The sequence below is a fragment of the Leopardus geoffroyi genome, chromosome X (assembly GCF_018350155.1).
Source record: "Leopardus geoffroyi isolate Oge1 chromosome X, O.geoffroyi_Oge1_pat1.0, whole genome shotgun sequence".
In the NCBI taxonomy this organism is placed as follows: domain Eukaryota; kingdom Metazoa; phylum Chordata; class Mammalia; order Carnivora; family Felidae; genus Leopardus; species Leopardus geoffroyi.
The window spans coordinates 33796635-33813593 of record NC_059343.1 but is presented as its reverse complement, the minus strand read 5'-3'; the positions used below and the strand labels follow the sequence as shown (position 1 = coordinate 33813593).

Below are 16959 nucleotides of genomic sequence, written 5' to 3'. Positions count from 1 at the left end.
TCTTCCAACATCCTTTCTTCCAAAGAATCAAGGAGTTCGTGGGTTCCCAGGTCATCCTCAATTGTTACCCAGTGTGTTCCCATTAAAATATAAGCAAATCAGGGGCGCCTGGGTGGCTCAGTCGGTTAAGCATCTGACTTTGGCTCAGGTCCTGATCTCAGGGTCCGTGAGTTCAAGCCCCGTGTCGGGCTCTGTGCTGACAGCTTGGAGCCTGGAGCCTGCTTTGGATTCTGTGTCTCCCTCTCTGACCCTCCCCCGTTATGTTCTGTCTCTGTCTCAAAAATAAATAAACATTGGAAAAATTTTTTTTAAGATAAGGAAATCATCTGGGAAGCCATACAAAGAATTAATCCAGAGATGGGGATGAATATGTGATAATGGATGTAGAGTACATATGCTACTGAATACCATACAACAGTACTGTACCTGGCTTTACTGAACAATAATGTTAGCTTTTATTAGTTACTGGCATTAGAACATGCAGTGAGAACCCCCACACCTTGTCCCAGTTGTTGGTTTATTGTAGTCACTTTCCTGGAAATGAAAGAGAGGTGTCCTGGTTTTTCTTCCCAACATTATCCTCTAAACTAATCAAAATTAAGAAAGAAGCAAAACTGATGTGTCTCAGTGAGGACCTATGATGTGTTTTCTTCTCTCCTTTCTTTTTCCCCTTAAATGATGGGAAAACCAGGGATTTTGTTCTCCCTCAGTACTTCAACTGACTGACTTTTCATGTTTCTAATATTTTACTGTCTGATAGTATTTTCCTTCTGTACCCTGCCATGCTCACCAACCTATTCCATTTGAGATGGAAATGAGATAAAGTAATTAATGATTAATACAAAGGACTCTGTAAATGCCAATAGTCAGTGTTGCTCTCCAGTATAATGAAACAGTGGAACAAAAATGGATCATTACATCTTTTTGCTTCCATGGCCACTACTCTTCTGCCAGTTAAAATTTGTAATTATTGCCTGTTTGTTCAAAGCAACGAGGGACATGAAGACAAGCCAGTCACTATTTTGAAGCAGGTGTCCCCAAGCAATTGAACACAAAACGAGTCTGGAGACATCAGCAATACATTTTGCGAATAACACATCATGATCACCTTCGGTTTTCAATGACATGACTGACTCTTCCCCCCCACCCACCCACAAGCTCTTTTTCTGCAGTGAATGTGCCGTTCACATCTCATCTCTCCTATGAGTTAATTTATATCACTACCAGGTGTTTTTATGCACCTTGCATCATAGCACAGGACACTGGACAGAGAGGATAAATAATCCAGGTAACTTTAGGTTAGGTAGGGGGCAAAGAGTAAATGCATTATTGAGTTTAGAACAAACTGTTTGATCAGCTTGAAGTAAAAGCTATTTGCTAGTTTCCTGTTGTAATTCCAAATGGGATAGCACTTTGGAGTTGCTAGGTGTAAGTGCCATACCTGGAAGGCCACCTATTTCTTTGTGTTTGGGGAAGCCTGGGGACCTTAGTATGATTCTACAAATGATTAAGACAGAGAAAAGGATCCAAAGAATTGGGTTTCCATTAGAGGGTCTGGATCTATTCACCACCCAGAATTCAGGGTTATTTTGGAACCAAACTCCTATAGAAGTGTTGAACAATTTTGAAAGTGACCACAGTTTTCAGAACATTCTGTGCTATTTTTTTCTTCTTCATCCTGACACTACCCTTTCATTTAACAAAGTAATGTTGGCATCTGACACTATTCCTTAACTTTATTAGGTAAGTATAATTAAAAGTTATTTACGTTCAATTATTTGCTTATCTGCTTCTTTGATTGTGCCTTCTCTTTTCATCAATACCAATTTTAGCTTCATCTAATCAAAGTGGTGAAATAATTAAATAGATAAGAGATTTAAAGTAAAACTGATGCATCAACCTTGATAAGACCCTAAGGCTTCCCAGAATATTAACTTGCTTTACCACTGTTATCCCTAAGGTTCACCTTGATTTTTATGTGCCTCTTAACTTGGGTGGGAGATACTGAGGAAGCTATTAAAATCAACATGAAATGTTGGGGCACCTGGGTGGCTCAGTCGGTTAGGTATCCAACTCTTGATTTTGGCTCAGGTCGTGATCTCATGGTTCGTGAGTTTGAGCCCCGCATTGGGCTCTGTGCTAACAGTGCAGAGCCTGCTTGGAATTCTCTCCCCCTCGCTCTCTGCCCTTCCCCAGATTGTACTCTCTCTCTCAAAATAAATAAGTAAACATTAAAAAATCATAGGAGGAATTCCGTAAATACTATGACTTGCTGATATATGTTGAAGTTTCACGTACAGTGAGAAACCGGGTCAAAATGACCATTTAGAACTACTCATTAGACAAAAGGAAAGATTTGAGACTATGCATTTATTAAACTTTAAAAAAAATTTAATGTTTACTTATTTTTGAGAGAGAGCACAAGCAGGGGAGGGGCAGAAAGAGAGAGGGACAGAGGATCTGAAGCGGGCTCTGTGCTGAGAGCAGTGAGCCCAATGTGGCACTCGAACTCATGAACCATGAGATCATGACATGAGCCGAAGTCAGACACCTAGCCATCTGAGTCACCCAGGTGCCCCAAAGATGCTCTTTTACTGAGGAGAGTTACCTTGTAAGATGAAGGCAGTTGTCTTCATCCACCCCCACCAATCCCCAAGATCATCAGATCTCATCATAATTCTGGGTGGGGGATGGCAGTGACAAAGTCTGAAGCAAAGAATGGCAAAGAACTTGTGGATCTAGTTTATATTGGAAAAACTCTGGCAAGTGACTATGAGAATAGAGTAAAAGTATGCTTGATCAAGGATGAGACAGGTAATTTTGGATTGGTCTGGATCCAACAGCTGAAGATTCACTGTGGATTGAGCAGCTATATTGAATCTGAGGAATAAAGGAGGGAAATGCTCCCAAAGGGCAAAACTTCAAGTGGTACACCTTGACTCGCATTTCACTTGGAGGGAGAGAAGCCTTGAGGCGTGGATCTATACGCATTCATAAGCAGTGGTTAATGGTTTGGCCAGATGATTAAGGACATGGAAGGGACAAGATTAAAGACTGAAGACAAGTGTTTTCCACATGAAGAGCAGCTGAAAAACACCAGAGTTGTATTGAGAGAAATACGTGTTCATTGAAGTTTTGGTATGAACAGCCCAAGAGGTTTACGTGTTCTATTAGGAAAACAGTGATTAGTGCATTCTATTGTGTGGACTAATATATATTTTTGGCTTCCCAGCATTTGAACCCCCAAGTAGATTTAAAAATCTTGTTCCTTTCCTACTCTCTCGTGTAAAGATCTAGAGACATAAAGGGAACTTCCTAAGATCAGGGAATGAGGGATGGAAGGAAATGAGAGCGAGAGAGAGAACAGAGAACTGGAAATAAAAACCAAATCCATATACTCTCGCTGATAGTCTTACTGTTACAAATTAATAAATGATACATAAGAGGTCATTTTTTAATTGAGATTTGTCTTTTTTTTTTTTTTTTTTTTAAAGAGGAGACAGAATTGTCTTGTGAGCTCTTTCCAGATACCTAGAAATCCCCAGGTGTGTGAGTTTTGAAAGAAGGCAGCAGCCCGGTTCCCATCAAGGAAGCCAAAGGAAGCAATATTCCCTATCCTCCCTCCCCTCAGCGAAAAGGGTTAACTAGTAGGTGAACTAGCCCTAACCAATTGGATGTTTCCACCCAGGACTTTTCTCTCAAGAGTGTGACCAAAAGACGAAGGGACAAGATTAGAAGCACGGTGAAAACAGTGGCTTTGTCTAGCAGTGAAATCCTAGCCAGATTGTTCCTGCTGGGTAGCTTTCCTTGATCTATGCCTTTTTTTTTTTTTTCACAAGCCTCATTCCCCAGTCTTCCATTGATTCTCTGCACTAGTTGATAGCCTCAGGTGCTAGTTATCTACCCAGGAAAGTTGATTTGCATGGGTTACATCAGTGAGCTCTCAGGTCTTCTAGCTTCTGGTTGGATTTGGCCATTGGAACCCCAGCTGGAGAATGGAGGGAGAGAGTAGAATGAAGTCAGAATATTTATGTGTTTAGATATGTAATACGTAATATTTCTGGTTTCCCATGAGGTCACCTTGGGTTGGCTGTTCCTCAACAGAAATGAACTGTTCCTCTCAAGGTGGCCTACTCTACATAACTCTCTCTCCTTCCAAGTTTTTTTTTTTAATGTTTATTTATTTTTGAGAGAGAGAGATCCTTCCGAGTTCTAATAAGCTCACCATGCCTTCAACTTCTGGGGCCAAGGGATAGTAACAGTTCTATTGCTGTCAGCACTATGCCTTGTGTTTGCCCTAACCCCCTTCCGACCCTTTGGAATTAGTTCCTTTGTAAATAAACCTTTCTCCAATTATCCTAATAAGAGAGTGCCATCTGTTTGTCAGCAAGCTGATATGCCTTCAAGTACCTTCATTTTCTGGTTAACTTTGTGCCAAAGAAACCCAACAGACTTAGCGTTCTGACAAGAGGATAGAGAAGGAGCAAAAGCCTAGAGTTGGGGTCAAAGGTGAAATTTTCAGTGAATGGTAATAAATGAGAGTGAATGTAGCCAAGGGACTCTGTTAGGAAAAAGTCACCCATGGAAAGGCGTAGATAAAAATAGCTCGGAATCCACTTACAGTCTTCAAGCCTGACCCCCAATCACAAAGGGCAATGGCTCACAGTTGATGTAAAAGGAAGCTTCTGTTCATAAACGTACAATTGCTGAATAGTCAGGCCATTCATTTTTAAGTGTCTGGACAGTCATTAAGTCTGCCCTCCCTCCCTCCCAGTTCCTGTGGTGTTTTACACAAAGGAAAATGCACATAGGTTCTTCCACACGTCTCCTCTAGAGTTTTCTTTTCTGTCAGAGAGACACAGCACAGCGCCATGTTTGCAATGATGAGCGTGAAAAAGCTATTAATCTAGCTCCATCTAGATGCACCAAGTCTAACTGCAGGGCTGCCTCCAGCTTCATTGTGTACAAAGTAATGAAATTCTAAAAGCACGGACCGTGAAACAAAAACCGGGAATTCAAGTTATGGGAGAAAGCAAATAATATGTGAAGAGTTTACTGAAAGCCAGGCACCACAGATTGTGTACACATAATCTCATTTAAACCGCACAATCCTGCAAATTAGGAGTTATTCTCCTGATTTAACAGGTGAAGAATCAAAGGCAGAGTAAGCAACTTCCCCAGATTATTCATGGAACAAGCGGTAAAGCCATAATTCACAGCCGTGCTAGTCCAAGCCTAGCTTTGAAACTGAGGTGCGCGGCCCCCAGGGGATGCTCGAGACAACCCATTTTGGTGGAGCAAGCCAAATAGTAGAACTTTCGGTTCTGTTTCATTTTCATCAGCTTATCTGAAATCCTTTTGTGCATATTTTACAATATACATAATAATATATGAGTACAGCAGTGCATGCAGACAAATAGGTAAATACACATGTATTTCTTCTGCTGGGTAGTTTTCCTTGATCTTTGTCTTTGTATTTTCTGAGCTTCATTCCTCAAACTTCTCACTGATTCTGCATGCCAGCTGGTAGCGTCGAGTATAGGTATAAACCCAGGAAAACTGATTTGCATTGGCCACATCAGTGAGCTCTTACATCTTCTGGCTTCTGGCTGGCTATAAATGATGTGCGATCTAAAAGGTTTGAAGACCACTGCTCTGCGCCTCTCAAAAGGCAGTATAGTGTAGTTGTTAGGAGGATGGATTCTGGAGCTAGACTGCATGTGTTCCAACCTCAGCTACCACGTTTTAGCCGAGAGACGTTGGATAACTTCACCTCTCTGTACCTCAGTTTCCTCGTCTGCAATATGCAGATTTAGATAATTAATACATAGAGTGCTTTGACCAATATCTGACAAAACTAAGAGTACAAGCCATTATCATCACATTACATGATCCTTCAAAGTAGTCATCTAGGAAAGTACCTTGTCATAGAACTCCTGCCATATTTCCCTTACAACTCTTCTTTAGGAGCTGGCTCTTGAGTTAGTCTGTGAGCCACCTGAGATCACCAGATCCCTTTCTTTTAAAAAAAATGTTAATGTTTATTTATTTTGGGGGGAGAGAGAGAGAGAGTGGGAGAAACAGAGAGAGGGGGAGACAGAGAATCCAAAGCAGGTTCCACACTGTCAGCACAAAGCCTGATGTGGGGGCTCAAACCCACAAACTGAGGGATCATGACCTGAAGTCAGATGCTTAACCGACTGAGCCACCCAGGCACCCCCCCAGATCCATTTCTTAATAGTCATCCTTTATTTGTCACCCCTAAGGATATTGTTCTTCTTGAAAATGTTTTTTACTTTATATCAACTTAAGTTTCATATTATTTTTGAAAACAAATCTATTTTCTAAAATCTAACACAAATGCAAAGATTAAGGGTTTACATTTCTGTAGTTTTTTACAGAAACACCCCAAGCTCTGAAGTTTCTTCCAAGACTATCAAAGCATGTTCTCAACAATTTCAGTGTCTTCCCAAAGAAGGGGAAATGTCTCATTTAGATGCCTAGTTATGTCTAGCAAAAATAATGGTCATTTTACTGCAAAAAATTAACCATTTTATTAGAGCATGGTGTAATATAGGGAGTCCAATCATCTTCGTCAAATAAAACTAGGTTTGACTCCTGGCTCAATATTTGTTAATAGAATCACTTACAGATCATTAACATCTATGAAGTGATTTAATAATTCCTTGCTGCAGGTTTGGGGTGGAAAATGAGCTCAGTGAGGTAGAGAGCCAGATGATGTAGTCTGTTGTTAGGACTAGGTCTTCTTTTTTTTTTTTTTCCAGTGAACAGGGAGGGTCTGTTGGAGGTCTTGAGAAAGAAGAAGGCGTGTCATTTTCTTAAAAGGATTGTTCTGATTCCTGGGTTGTGAATAGTGTTAGGATGGAAGCAGGGACACCAATTAAGAAGTGATGGCAATGGTTTAGGTGAGAGGTGATGGCGTTTTAGGACAGGGAGGTGATAGTGGAGGTGATGAGATTGTAAGGAGCTTAGACGTATTCGATAGAGATAGATAGAGATAGATAGAGATAGAGATAGAGATAGAGATAGAGATAGAGATAGAGATAGAGATGGAGATAGAGATGGAGATAGAGACGGATCTCAATCAGGTATATGTGTATAAAATACAACAAAGGGACACAATCATTACTACTTTATGCTCAAAACTTGTGCAATAATCGATGGATGGCTAGTTCAGGATTGGTGTGAACTAGAATCTTATGTTTTTTCCTTCCAGTCATATTTTAATTTTTCCTCAATAGGCAGATAACATAGTCTTCCTGAGAGTTAGGGTTCTGTAGCCAGACAAATATGGGTTCAAATCTTGGCTCCACCTCTTACTAACTGTTTGACCTAGAGGAAGTTACTTAACCTCTCTGTACCTCGGTGTCTTTATCTGTAAAATGAGGACACTCAATAACATGTATCCTAGACAGTTTTGTGAGGATTCACTAAGTTAATGTGTCTAAAGTCCTTAGAACTGCCACAGAATAAATGCTCATTGAATGTTAGCTATTATGATTTTCAGCTTCTATTAGTTGTTTGATTTCTTATTTTTTATTTTGAACCCTTTTGTTTTGATCCAAAAGCAAATTGTGTTAATTATAAAAAAAATTAAAACCATACAGATAGGTAGGGCTTAGAAATTAGAAGGCCATGGGGCACCTGGGTGATTCAGTCAGTTAAACGTCCAACTCTTGGTTTCAGCTCAGGTCATGATCTCATGGTTCATGGGATCAATCCCCCAGGTCGTCCTCCATGCTGACAATGTGGAGCCTGCTTGGGATTCCCTCCCGCCCCTCCCCCGTGCGCTCTCTCTCTGTCTCTCTCTCAAAATAACTTAAAAAAAATTTTGATGACCTCTCTAATTGCACACCCCAGAGGAAACTACTATTAAACAGTGTAGTAAATATTTTTTAAAATTTGTTTAATGTTTATTTATCTTGGAGAGAGAGACAGAGTGCGAGCGAGGGAGGGGCAGAGAGAGAGAGGGAGACACAGAATCCGAAGCAGGCTCCAGGTTCCAAGCTGTCAGCACAGAGCCCGACGCGGGGCTCCAACTCATGCACGGGGAGATCATGCCCTGAGCCAAAGTCATAGACTTAACCGACTGAGCCACCCAGGGCCCCCTAAAGAGTGTAGTAAATATTGATCCAGATTTTTACCTATGTGTTTATCACACCTATCCATATATGCATATATGTTAATTTAGTTTTTATGAAATGGGATAATACTCTACATATTATTTTGCAATTTGTTTTTATTACTTAAAATTTGATCTTAGATATTTTTCCATTTAAGTGCATGTAAAGCTATTATATTGATTTTCATGATTGCATAGTATCCTATTGTGTGGAAGCCCAATAATTTACTTATTCAGTAGCTTATTGAAGTCATTTATCTGTCTTTATCTATTTATTTATTTATTTTATTCTAACAAACAATGGAGTATTTTTGGTGCACATATTTTTGGTGCAAATTTCTATATTTCTGTAGGAAAAAATTCTGAAAGAACTTATTATAGAAATGGTTTTGATGAGTAAGAATGATATGCCTTTTTTAAAAAATTGTAATTTATATTGCCAAATGACCTTTCGAAAAGATCATATTTTTGTTGAATTCCCACAAACCGTGAATAAATGTGCTTATTCTTCTGCTAACTATATCCTGGCAATCTTTTTAATCTTTGCCAGTTTAATAGGAAAAGTAAATAAGTGTTATGGTTTTATTTACACTTTTAATAATACAGTTAACTAACTGTCTTTTCAAATGATTAAAATTTGAATTTTTTGGTACAAACTTCCTATTTTGTCCATTGATTTTTTTTTTTTTTTGGCTGAGATCTTTTTTATTTATTTTTTCCTTTTCTCTCCTTTAAGATTTGGAAAAGGCAAGCTATAGGCTTGGAGAAAATATTCATAATACATAAAACTGACGATAGACACTGGATATCTATCCAAAAGAAGTTTTGGCATTTGTCCGAAAAAGAACCCAAAAAACAAAAAACCATGAATAGCCAAAGCAGCTTCATTTATGAAAGCCCTAATGTGGAAATGACTCAAAGGTCCACCAATAGTTAAATGGATAAATAAATTAAGGTATATCCATAAAAATGAACAAATTACCAATACACACAACAACTTAAAATAATTTCAAAAACACTATGCTGAGCGAAAGAAACCAGACATGAAAGAAGTTGTACAAAAGACAATATTAATCTATGACTGATGAAAAAATCAGAATGGTTTTTTTTTTTCTCCTAGGAGGTGGGAGTGGGGAAGGAAATGTTCATCTGGCTTAGGCTGGTGGTTACATGGTATAATGGTATAAACATCTGCCAAAGCTCATCAAAGTATGCACTTAAATGGGTGCATTTATTGTATTTCAATTATGTCCGATCAGGTTGACTTAAAAAGGAAAACTTGTTTTGTTTCTAATTAAAAACACTTCAATTGTGCATTTAGGAAGAGAAAATAATGTAAGTCACTCACATATCCACCACTCTGATCGAAAAGATGTCAACATTTTGCCATATTTGCTTTATTTTTTTAATGTTTATTTTTGAGAGAGAGAGAGAGAGAGAGAGCGCGCACAAGTGGGGGAGGGGCAGAGAGAGAAAGAGGGAGACACAGAATCTGAAGCAGGCTCCAGGCTCTGAGCTGTCAGCGTGGAACCCGATGCGGGGCTTGAACTCAGGAACAGCGAGATCATGACCTGAGCTGAAGTCAGACGCTCAACCGACTGAGCCACCCAGGTGCCCCTTGCCATATTTGCTTTAGATCTCTGTTATTTTTAAAGAAGCAAACCATTACTGATGCTTGTTCCACCATTCATCCCTTCTTTCCTGTTCCAGAAGAAATGACTCTCCCTAATGTGATGTACATCATTCCCATGAATGATCATATTGCGTATACGTCGCTCTACAAATATTCTATTTTTCATGTTTAAATTCTTTTCAAAAGGGGTACCTGGGTGGCTCTTGATATCAGCTGAGGTCATGACCCCAGGTTCATGGGATGGAGCCCCATGTCGGGCTCCATGCTGAGTGTAGAGCCTGTTTTAAGATTCTCTCTCTCTCTTCCTCTGCCCCTCTCCCCACTCATACACCTCTCTTTCTCTAAAATAAAATTTAATAAAAGAAATTATTTTTGATAAAATAGCATCATATAGTGCATACCATTTTGTAATCTTATTTTTCTCAACATTACATTTTTGAGAATTCTTCATGTCCATACATGTATAACTGGCTCCTTTGTTATAACTGCTATATAATATTCATTCCAGTGTGAATAAACAGCCTTTCCATTCCTCTACTGGTGGACATTTAGGGTCTTTCCACTTTTTTCTAGGATAAACAGTGCTGCCGTGAACAACCTCATGTATGACACTTTGGGCACAGTTACCTTTTCAACTTTATTTAGTTTGGCAAATTATTTAAATAATGTGATCGTACTAATTTGCATTCTCACTAGCAAGCGTCCCATATTCCTAAATACTCAAACACACTTAAAATTAATAATGTTATTATTTTTGCCAATAATATGAGTGTAAAATGTTATCTCATTATTACTTCTTTTGCATTTTCCTTATTTCCAATAAGGTTGAATATCTTTTTATATGTTTATAGGCTATTTGGATTTTTATTGCTGTGAATGAAATATCCTTTGATTATTTTATATTTCTTATATTTTTGTCTTTTTCTTACTGCTTCATTGGTATTCTGTACATACTCTGAATACTAGATCCTTTATCCAACAAATTGTCTATAATCACATTTACCAGCCTGTTCATTTATTGCTTCCATAAACTACTTCTTATGCTTATGAGTTAAACTCTTGCTACATAAAGTGTGATCCATGGACCAGGAGCGTCAGCATTAGCTGGGAATTTGTTAAAATTGCAGATTCCTGAGGCCCACCCACAATCTGCTAAATCAGAAACTGCATTTTAACAAGACTACTGGATGATTTGTATGTGCATTAAAGATTTTAAAATAGCAGATTAAATGATTAAGAAAAGTGTAAATTTTCTTCCCTGAGTAATAGGATAGTCGTCCCCACCTGCCTTCTGCTGCTTTTCTATAAATCAAATTCCCTGGCTTTGGACCCAAATGTCCTCAGTTAATATATCCTGGAGCTGCACCACAAAATTTCAACAAAGAAGCTATTAGAATCTGATTTGTAAATGTGGATGTTTATAGGATTTCAGAGTGGGGTTTTCAAAGTGGAGATACACCTGTTTATCTGAGTCCAAAGAAAGAAACAGTGGTGGCAGCTACATTGTTATACAACTCAAAACGCAAGCCTTGGAAGTTTCATTGAGTGCCCCCAAGAAAGGAACTGGTTCGGCGAGGAAGCGCGATCCGTCAACTGTCTTCCTTGTTTGTACATGCCTCTACTTTTCAGTTGACACAAAATGCTCCACAAATGAAAAACAACTAAAATTAATAGGGGAAATCCAAGAGTTGTGCATATTGTCAGACGTGCGATGACTCCCGTATACCTACGTGATTTCCTGAGGCTAGCCACCTAGGAAGGGGCACTGAAAAGAACACGGGACTGTAGCCAAGAGTCAGAAAGTTATACCTTAGAACTCCCTGCCTTCTCCAACACGAGGGAGGTGATTCCACAGAAACCATCGGCCTATAGGGATGTGGCAGAGATATTTACCACTCCCTGAATGTCTCAGGTGCTCCCACATTTCCCCGCCTGCCTGCAGTTCCCAGGGGCACAGCTCATGGGATCAGGCCAATGGGTTGTAAGAAGCCCAAACGTGTCACCTGTTGCCTGAAACATTTCATTTCCTGCTTCCTCTCTCTCTTGACCTGCTATGGCAACCAAAGAGGTCAGGAGTCACAATGGTGCCTTTGTTAGGTTGTTGAACCTCCGTCACTTGTCCTGGCCCCTGAGTGATCAGTGAAAGAGGATCCTCCCAGTGAGCCACGTTGGACATGTAGCATGAGTGAGGAAAAAACATTGTTGTTTGTGTTAAGCCACTGAGATTTGAGTGTTTCTTATAATGCAGCATAGCCTGGGTTATGCTGATACAGGGAGCATAGATGACTCTGCCTTATTAATAACAGCTAACATTGCTGAGTGTTACTTTCTAGTCCAGGCACCATAGTATAAGTTCTATGTGCATTATCTAGTATCTCACAATAACCTTCAGAGATAGAAAATAGTATTATCATATATTATATGACATATGTGATATGTACCTATACTATATGTATCAGTTTTATATAGATATAATGTACTATACGTGTGTGTGTATGTATGTACATATCAGTGGTATATTGTACAAGGAGGCTTTCTTCCTTTCCTCTTGTTATGCTAAACGTACTGTCTCTCCTTCTAGCTAAGACTAGTCCCTCCACGTGAGATCTGGATGCTATCTCTTCCTTATATTATTGGTTATTCTTTCACTCTCTTGAACCTGTGTTTTCTGTCCTATTCTGTTTGCCCCTCAGTATTCTCAAGTCTCCCCAAACTTATCAGAATCCCTCCATCTACCCCCCTTCCTCCTCCTCCAAATACTATCTCCTGTCCCCTCCTATTCCATCTCAATCTCCTGTGTCTAAAGTGTTCACCTTCACTTGTTTCTTTCAGCTTCTCCCACTCTCAACTCCAGCATTATTTCTTCCTCCATCACTCTACCAAACACCTCTTTTCAGCACTACTGGTGATCCCTGCATTGCGAAATTCAGTGGGCAGCTTTCACCTTACCTCATTTCTGAGCGTCACGTGACAACTGACCACACCCCTCCTGTTGAAACCCTATTCTGTCCAGCTCTCCCTCCGTGGTTTCTCTCTCTTTTTTAGCTTCATCGTCTCTTGCTGGGCCATTAAATATTGGCCTTCATCAGAACTCATCCTAGCCTCTCTTTTCTTTCCTTCTATAGTCACCATATAGCCAGTCTTTTATAGTCACTTTTACAGCCAGTCTTTCACCTAGAAGTCTTTCCCAAGGCTTCCTAGACCCAGGCACCCCCAAATATGTGCCTCTATCTGGGACTCCTACTTGCCAATTGGCTGCTCAGCTCGGCACCTCCAGTTGGATGGATGCCTTAGTGTGCTCAAGGCTGAACCATACGGTTCCCTCCGCCCCACCTACTTTACTCCACCCTTCCTTTTCTTTCCTCAGTGTTCCCCATCTTGGTGAATGGCACCACCCTTCCCCTATTTGCTTATGTTGGAAACCCTGGAGTAGAGCTACATCAATACCTTCTGGAATGCTCAGGCAGCAAAATGTGCTTTCTCTTTTTGAAATTAAAAAAAACAAACAAACAACTAAAGCATATCATAACTAAAGTAAGTGTTTAGAAATTTTTATTTTCCCATAGTGACTATTATGATGCTTTCATAAAGAATATTAACCTTTTCCCAAAATAATTTAGGGCCCTTTGCTGTTGTTGTAAGAGCTATTTGGTAGCCCTGCACTGCTTAAGAGTCAGTAGTCAGACACCATTCCCTGTTGGTTCTGCCTCCTAAGATATTTTCAAATCTGCCTGCTCCAAATTTGTCAGAACACCATATGCCAAGCCATGGTGACTGTTATCTGCACTAGCCTCTGAACCCTCCTCCTTGCTCCAATTTACTCCCCACAGATCAGCCAGGTAGAGTGATCCCAGGAATACACATGGCTGACCCTGTCACTCCACTGCTTAAAATCCCTCAGTGGCTTCCCATTGTCCTTAGGATAAAATCTCAGATCCTTAACAGGCCCAAGACCCTGCCACTTTGCCATGAGCCAGTGTTATCTCTTTGAGCTCCTAGAAAGGGCTACACTTTTTATGAGTCCTTGCCCACAATTTACTTTCTTCCCAGAGCTGTCTCACCTCTCCCTGCTTCTCCTTCTTCAGTTCTTAGATTTAATGATGTTTCTTTAGAGAAGCATTTCTTAACCTCTCACACCAGGTCAATGCTCCCCCTTAAACACTTTCTTGGTAACTCCCGCTTGATTGTTTGTGTATTGCATAGTTTAAGCTCTCCTTCCCATTTTAATCAGACTCCCTGAGAAAGCCAATAACATGCTCTAGTACACACAAGATCTCTGAATCCAGCTTTGTTTATTTCTAGAGTCCGTGGCCACAACTACCACATGTGCATACATTTACTCCTCCTGGAGGATGGCTTTGTGCCTCTTTGTTTTATGATGAATGGGAAACTAAAGTTAGTAGGAAAATACAACATTTCTGGATGAATTCTAAAGCAATGATGTGCTGCTGTTGGCGAATCTCTTTGTGGATTTTCTGTCAGTAGCAGATTGCACACCTCAGCCATCTTCTGTGGGAGGACAGAAGGGAACACTCAAAGGACAGGCTGGGCAGGCTAAGCTAGACCCCAGCTCTCCCCTATTGTATGACCTCCACATCCATAAAAGGGAGTAACATTAACTATCTTACAGGACAGCAGTAGGGCTCATTAATTCAATAAAGATTTAATGAGCATCTAGTATATGCAAGGTCTCGATTTATATGCTGGGGATACAAATGCCTTTTGTGGATATTTAACATAGTGCCTATTTCATTTACAGTTATAGATGGTCACTTATTACTAGTATTATTACATTTGTGTGTCGACGTTTGCCTGTGTCACACAGCCTGAGTGAGACAGCAGGTGATATTCGTGACGTCTGTCACTACCCTTAGGAGGACCCCGCAGGGCCTGGATCTCCACATCCTCACTGAACGGCGTGGCCGCCCCTCCCCTCCTGGCCACCAGAGGGCGCGCGGCCTCTACCGCCCCGCCCGCAGCGTTTGCGCCTGCGCCTGCGCCGCGCCGGGCGCCCGGCGCCAGGCCTCCGCCCCCCTTCCCCAACGGCCGCCCCCGCCTCCCGCCCCAACGTTCCGCCTCCGTTGCCCCTAGCGGCTGTTTGTTGACTTCCGGGAACGCGGCAGTTGCCGATGTCCGGGGTGTCGCTATGGGGACCCGGGGGGCTTCCGCAGCCCGCGTCGGGGCTGAGAAGCTGCCATAGACCCCGTGGAGTCGCCCCCGCCACCTTCCCGGTTCGGGCACAGGCTTCCCGCACCGCCTTCGGCATGGGGGAATCCGAGGAGGTGGTACCCGGTGAGTCGCGTCCGCGGTGGTGGCGGCGGGCCGGGAGGGAGGGTCCGCGGGCGGGCGGGCGGCCAGGCCCCGCCTCCGGGCCGCCCCGTTGGGGGAAAGGCCCGGGCGGCGGCCGCGGGACTGGGTCCTGAGCTCAGGCCGTGCCCGGGCGCAAGACTGAGAGGAGCAGAAAGGAAGGGGGGAGCACGGGGAAGCGGTATTTGTGTTTCTTCTTTCTTTTAGAAGAAGCTTTCGATGAGTTTCTCGAAGGCAGGGGCGGTTTTTACCTCCCAATAAACTTCCCAAAGTACCTCCTTCGAGGTCTCCAGGACGCAGTTGTGTATTGAATGCAGTAAAGAGTGGGTGACCAGGGGGTCGGGTGTGGGGTATAAAAGCTGTTAGCGAGTGCTCGGTGAAGACTATTTCCCTCAGTTCCAGAAATAACGTTTGACTTTGTGACCCTGTACCATATGTATAGTGTAGCAGAAACAGACGTTTCATGAAGTAGTGCTTATTCTAAGCACTTGGTCTGCATTCGGATCTTTTCTATAGTACATCCCTTTAAAAATGCTAATCGTGGGGCGCCTGGGTGGCGCAGTCGGTTAAGCGTCTGACTTCAGCCAGGTCACGATCTCGCGGTCCATGAGTTCGAGCCCCGCGTCAGGCTCTGGGCTGATGGCTCGGAGCCTGGAGCCTGTTTCCGATTCTGTGTCTCCCTCTCTCTCTGCCCCTCCCCCGTTCATGCTCTGTCTCTCTCTGTCCCAAAAATAAATAAACGTTGAAAAAAAAAAAAAAAAAAGCTAATCGTGACCTACTAAATTGATTTTCTGACCCACTAATGGCTCAAGAACAAGAGTTTAAAATAACACTGAATTACAGCAGAATCAAGTATTCACTGAAATAAATAAATATGTATTGTGTTTTCTGCCATGCTCTTGGTTCTGACATGATTAGATTTCCGACCTCCTGGACTTCACAGCCTAGTGAGAGATACTAGAAAGTAAGCAAAATGACAATACCATTTCACAGTAAAAACCAGTGGACAGAGCACAGCCCACCAAACCCTGTCTTGTGGTGAGGGGATCAGGGCGGCTATCTGGAAGGCCAGAATAGGACAAAACAGTTAAAATTATTCATTCTAGGAAAACCCGGAGCCTGTTCTAGAACCTGGCCTCTCACATCTCAATTATCAGTTTGAACTGACACGCCTCACAGTTCTCAAAAGATTTCTTATAGTGCCTAGTCTTTCATATATTATTATTTATTATTAATACTTATGTTTGCTATGTTTTACTTTTTGGTACCCATTAGTTTCTTTCTGTGTGATTGTTCTTGAGATTTCCTCAGAATCTGGATCTGGCCTATCTGGGTGTGTGTGTATGTGTTTAAATGGTTATTGGGAACTAGTAGAGATTTTTGGTCTCTCTCCAAAATGGTACTGAACCAAAGTCGTTTGTGAATACTACACAGATCAGGTAGTGTTCATTCATTGAGAGTGTTAAATCTCAACGTACTGTATTGACAGGATGCTGATGATGAAACAATACTGTCCTGTTCCCACGTGTGGAGAAAAGCCTTCACTGAGGGGCTGGACCATGAGGTGTTAACCAGGGTTAACAGCAGGGGTTGTATCAGCTCATTCCAGAGAGCAGATGGTCCACCTGGGGACAACAGGACTTTTAGTAACGGATGACTGCCTTATTTATTTATTTATTTATTTTACTTTACACCCGTAAATGAATAATACATATACAATTTAGCAGATTTCATAAATAAAAGTCGAATCAAGTCTGAGGAATAAGACTGAAGTAAGGTAGAAAGAGAGCATAAACAGTGCTGGAGTGGAAGCAAAGCGGACAGGAGACAGGGAATTGGTATAGACAAATTACTGAAAATGTCTTTTAATAACAGG

At 41.4% G+C, this 16959-nt stretch overlaps 1 protein-coding gene across 10 annotated transcripts in view; it reads left to right on the top strand.

Moving 5' to 3' along the window:
* The first annotated feature begins 11876 nt into the window (after positions 1-11876).
* Positions 11877-16959, top strand: part of RPGR (retinitis pigmentosa GTPase regulator) — an 86020-nt gene continuing 80937 nt past the window's right edge. For 6 of the 10 annotated variants that reach the window (XM_045471725.1, XM_045471727.1, XM_045471726.1 and 3 more), the window contains exon 1: positions 14823-15068. In XM_045471725.1, coding sequence (XP_045327681.1) covers positions 14906-15068 — 163 coding nt within the window. In that variant the 5' untranslated portion in view covers positions 14823-14905. Of the gene's footprint in view, positions 11962-14809; positions 15069-15185; positions 15265-16959 lie in introns of those variants that run through there. The other 4 variants (XM_045471719.1, XM_045471721.1, XM_045471718.1 and 1 more) reach the window with 4 other exon arrangements.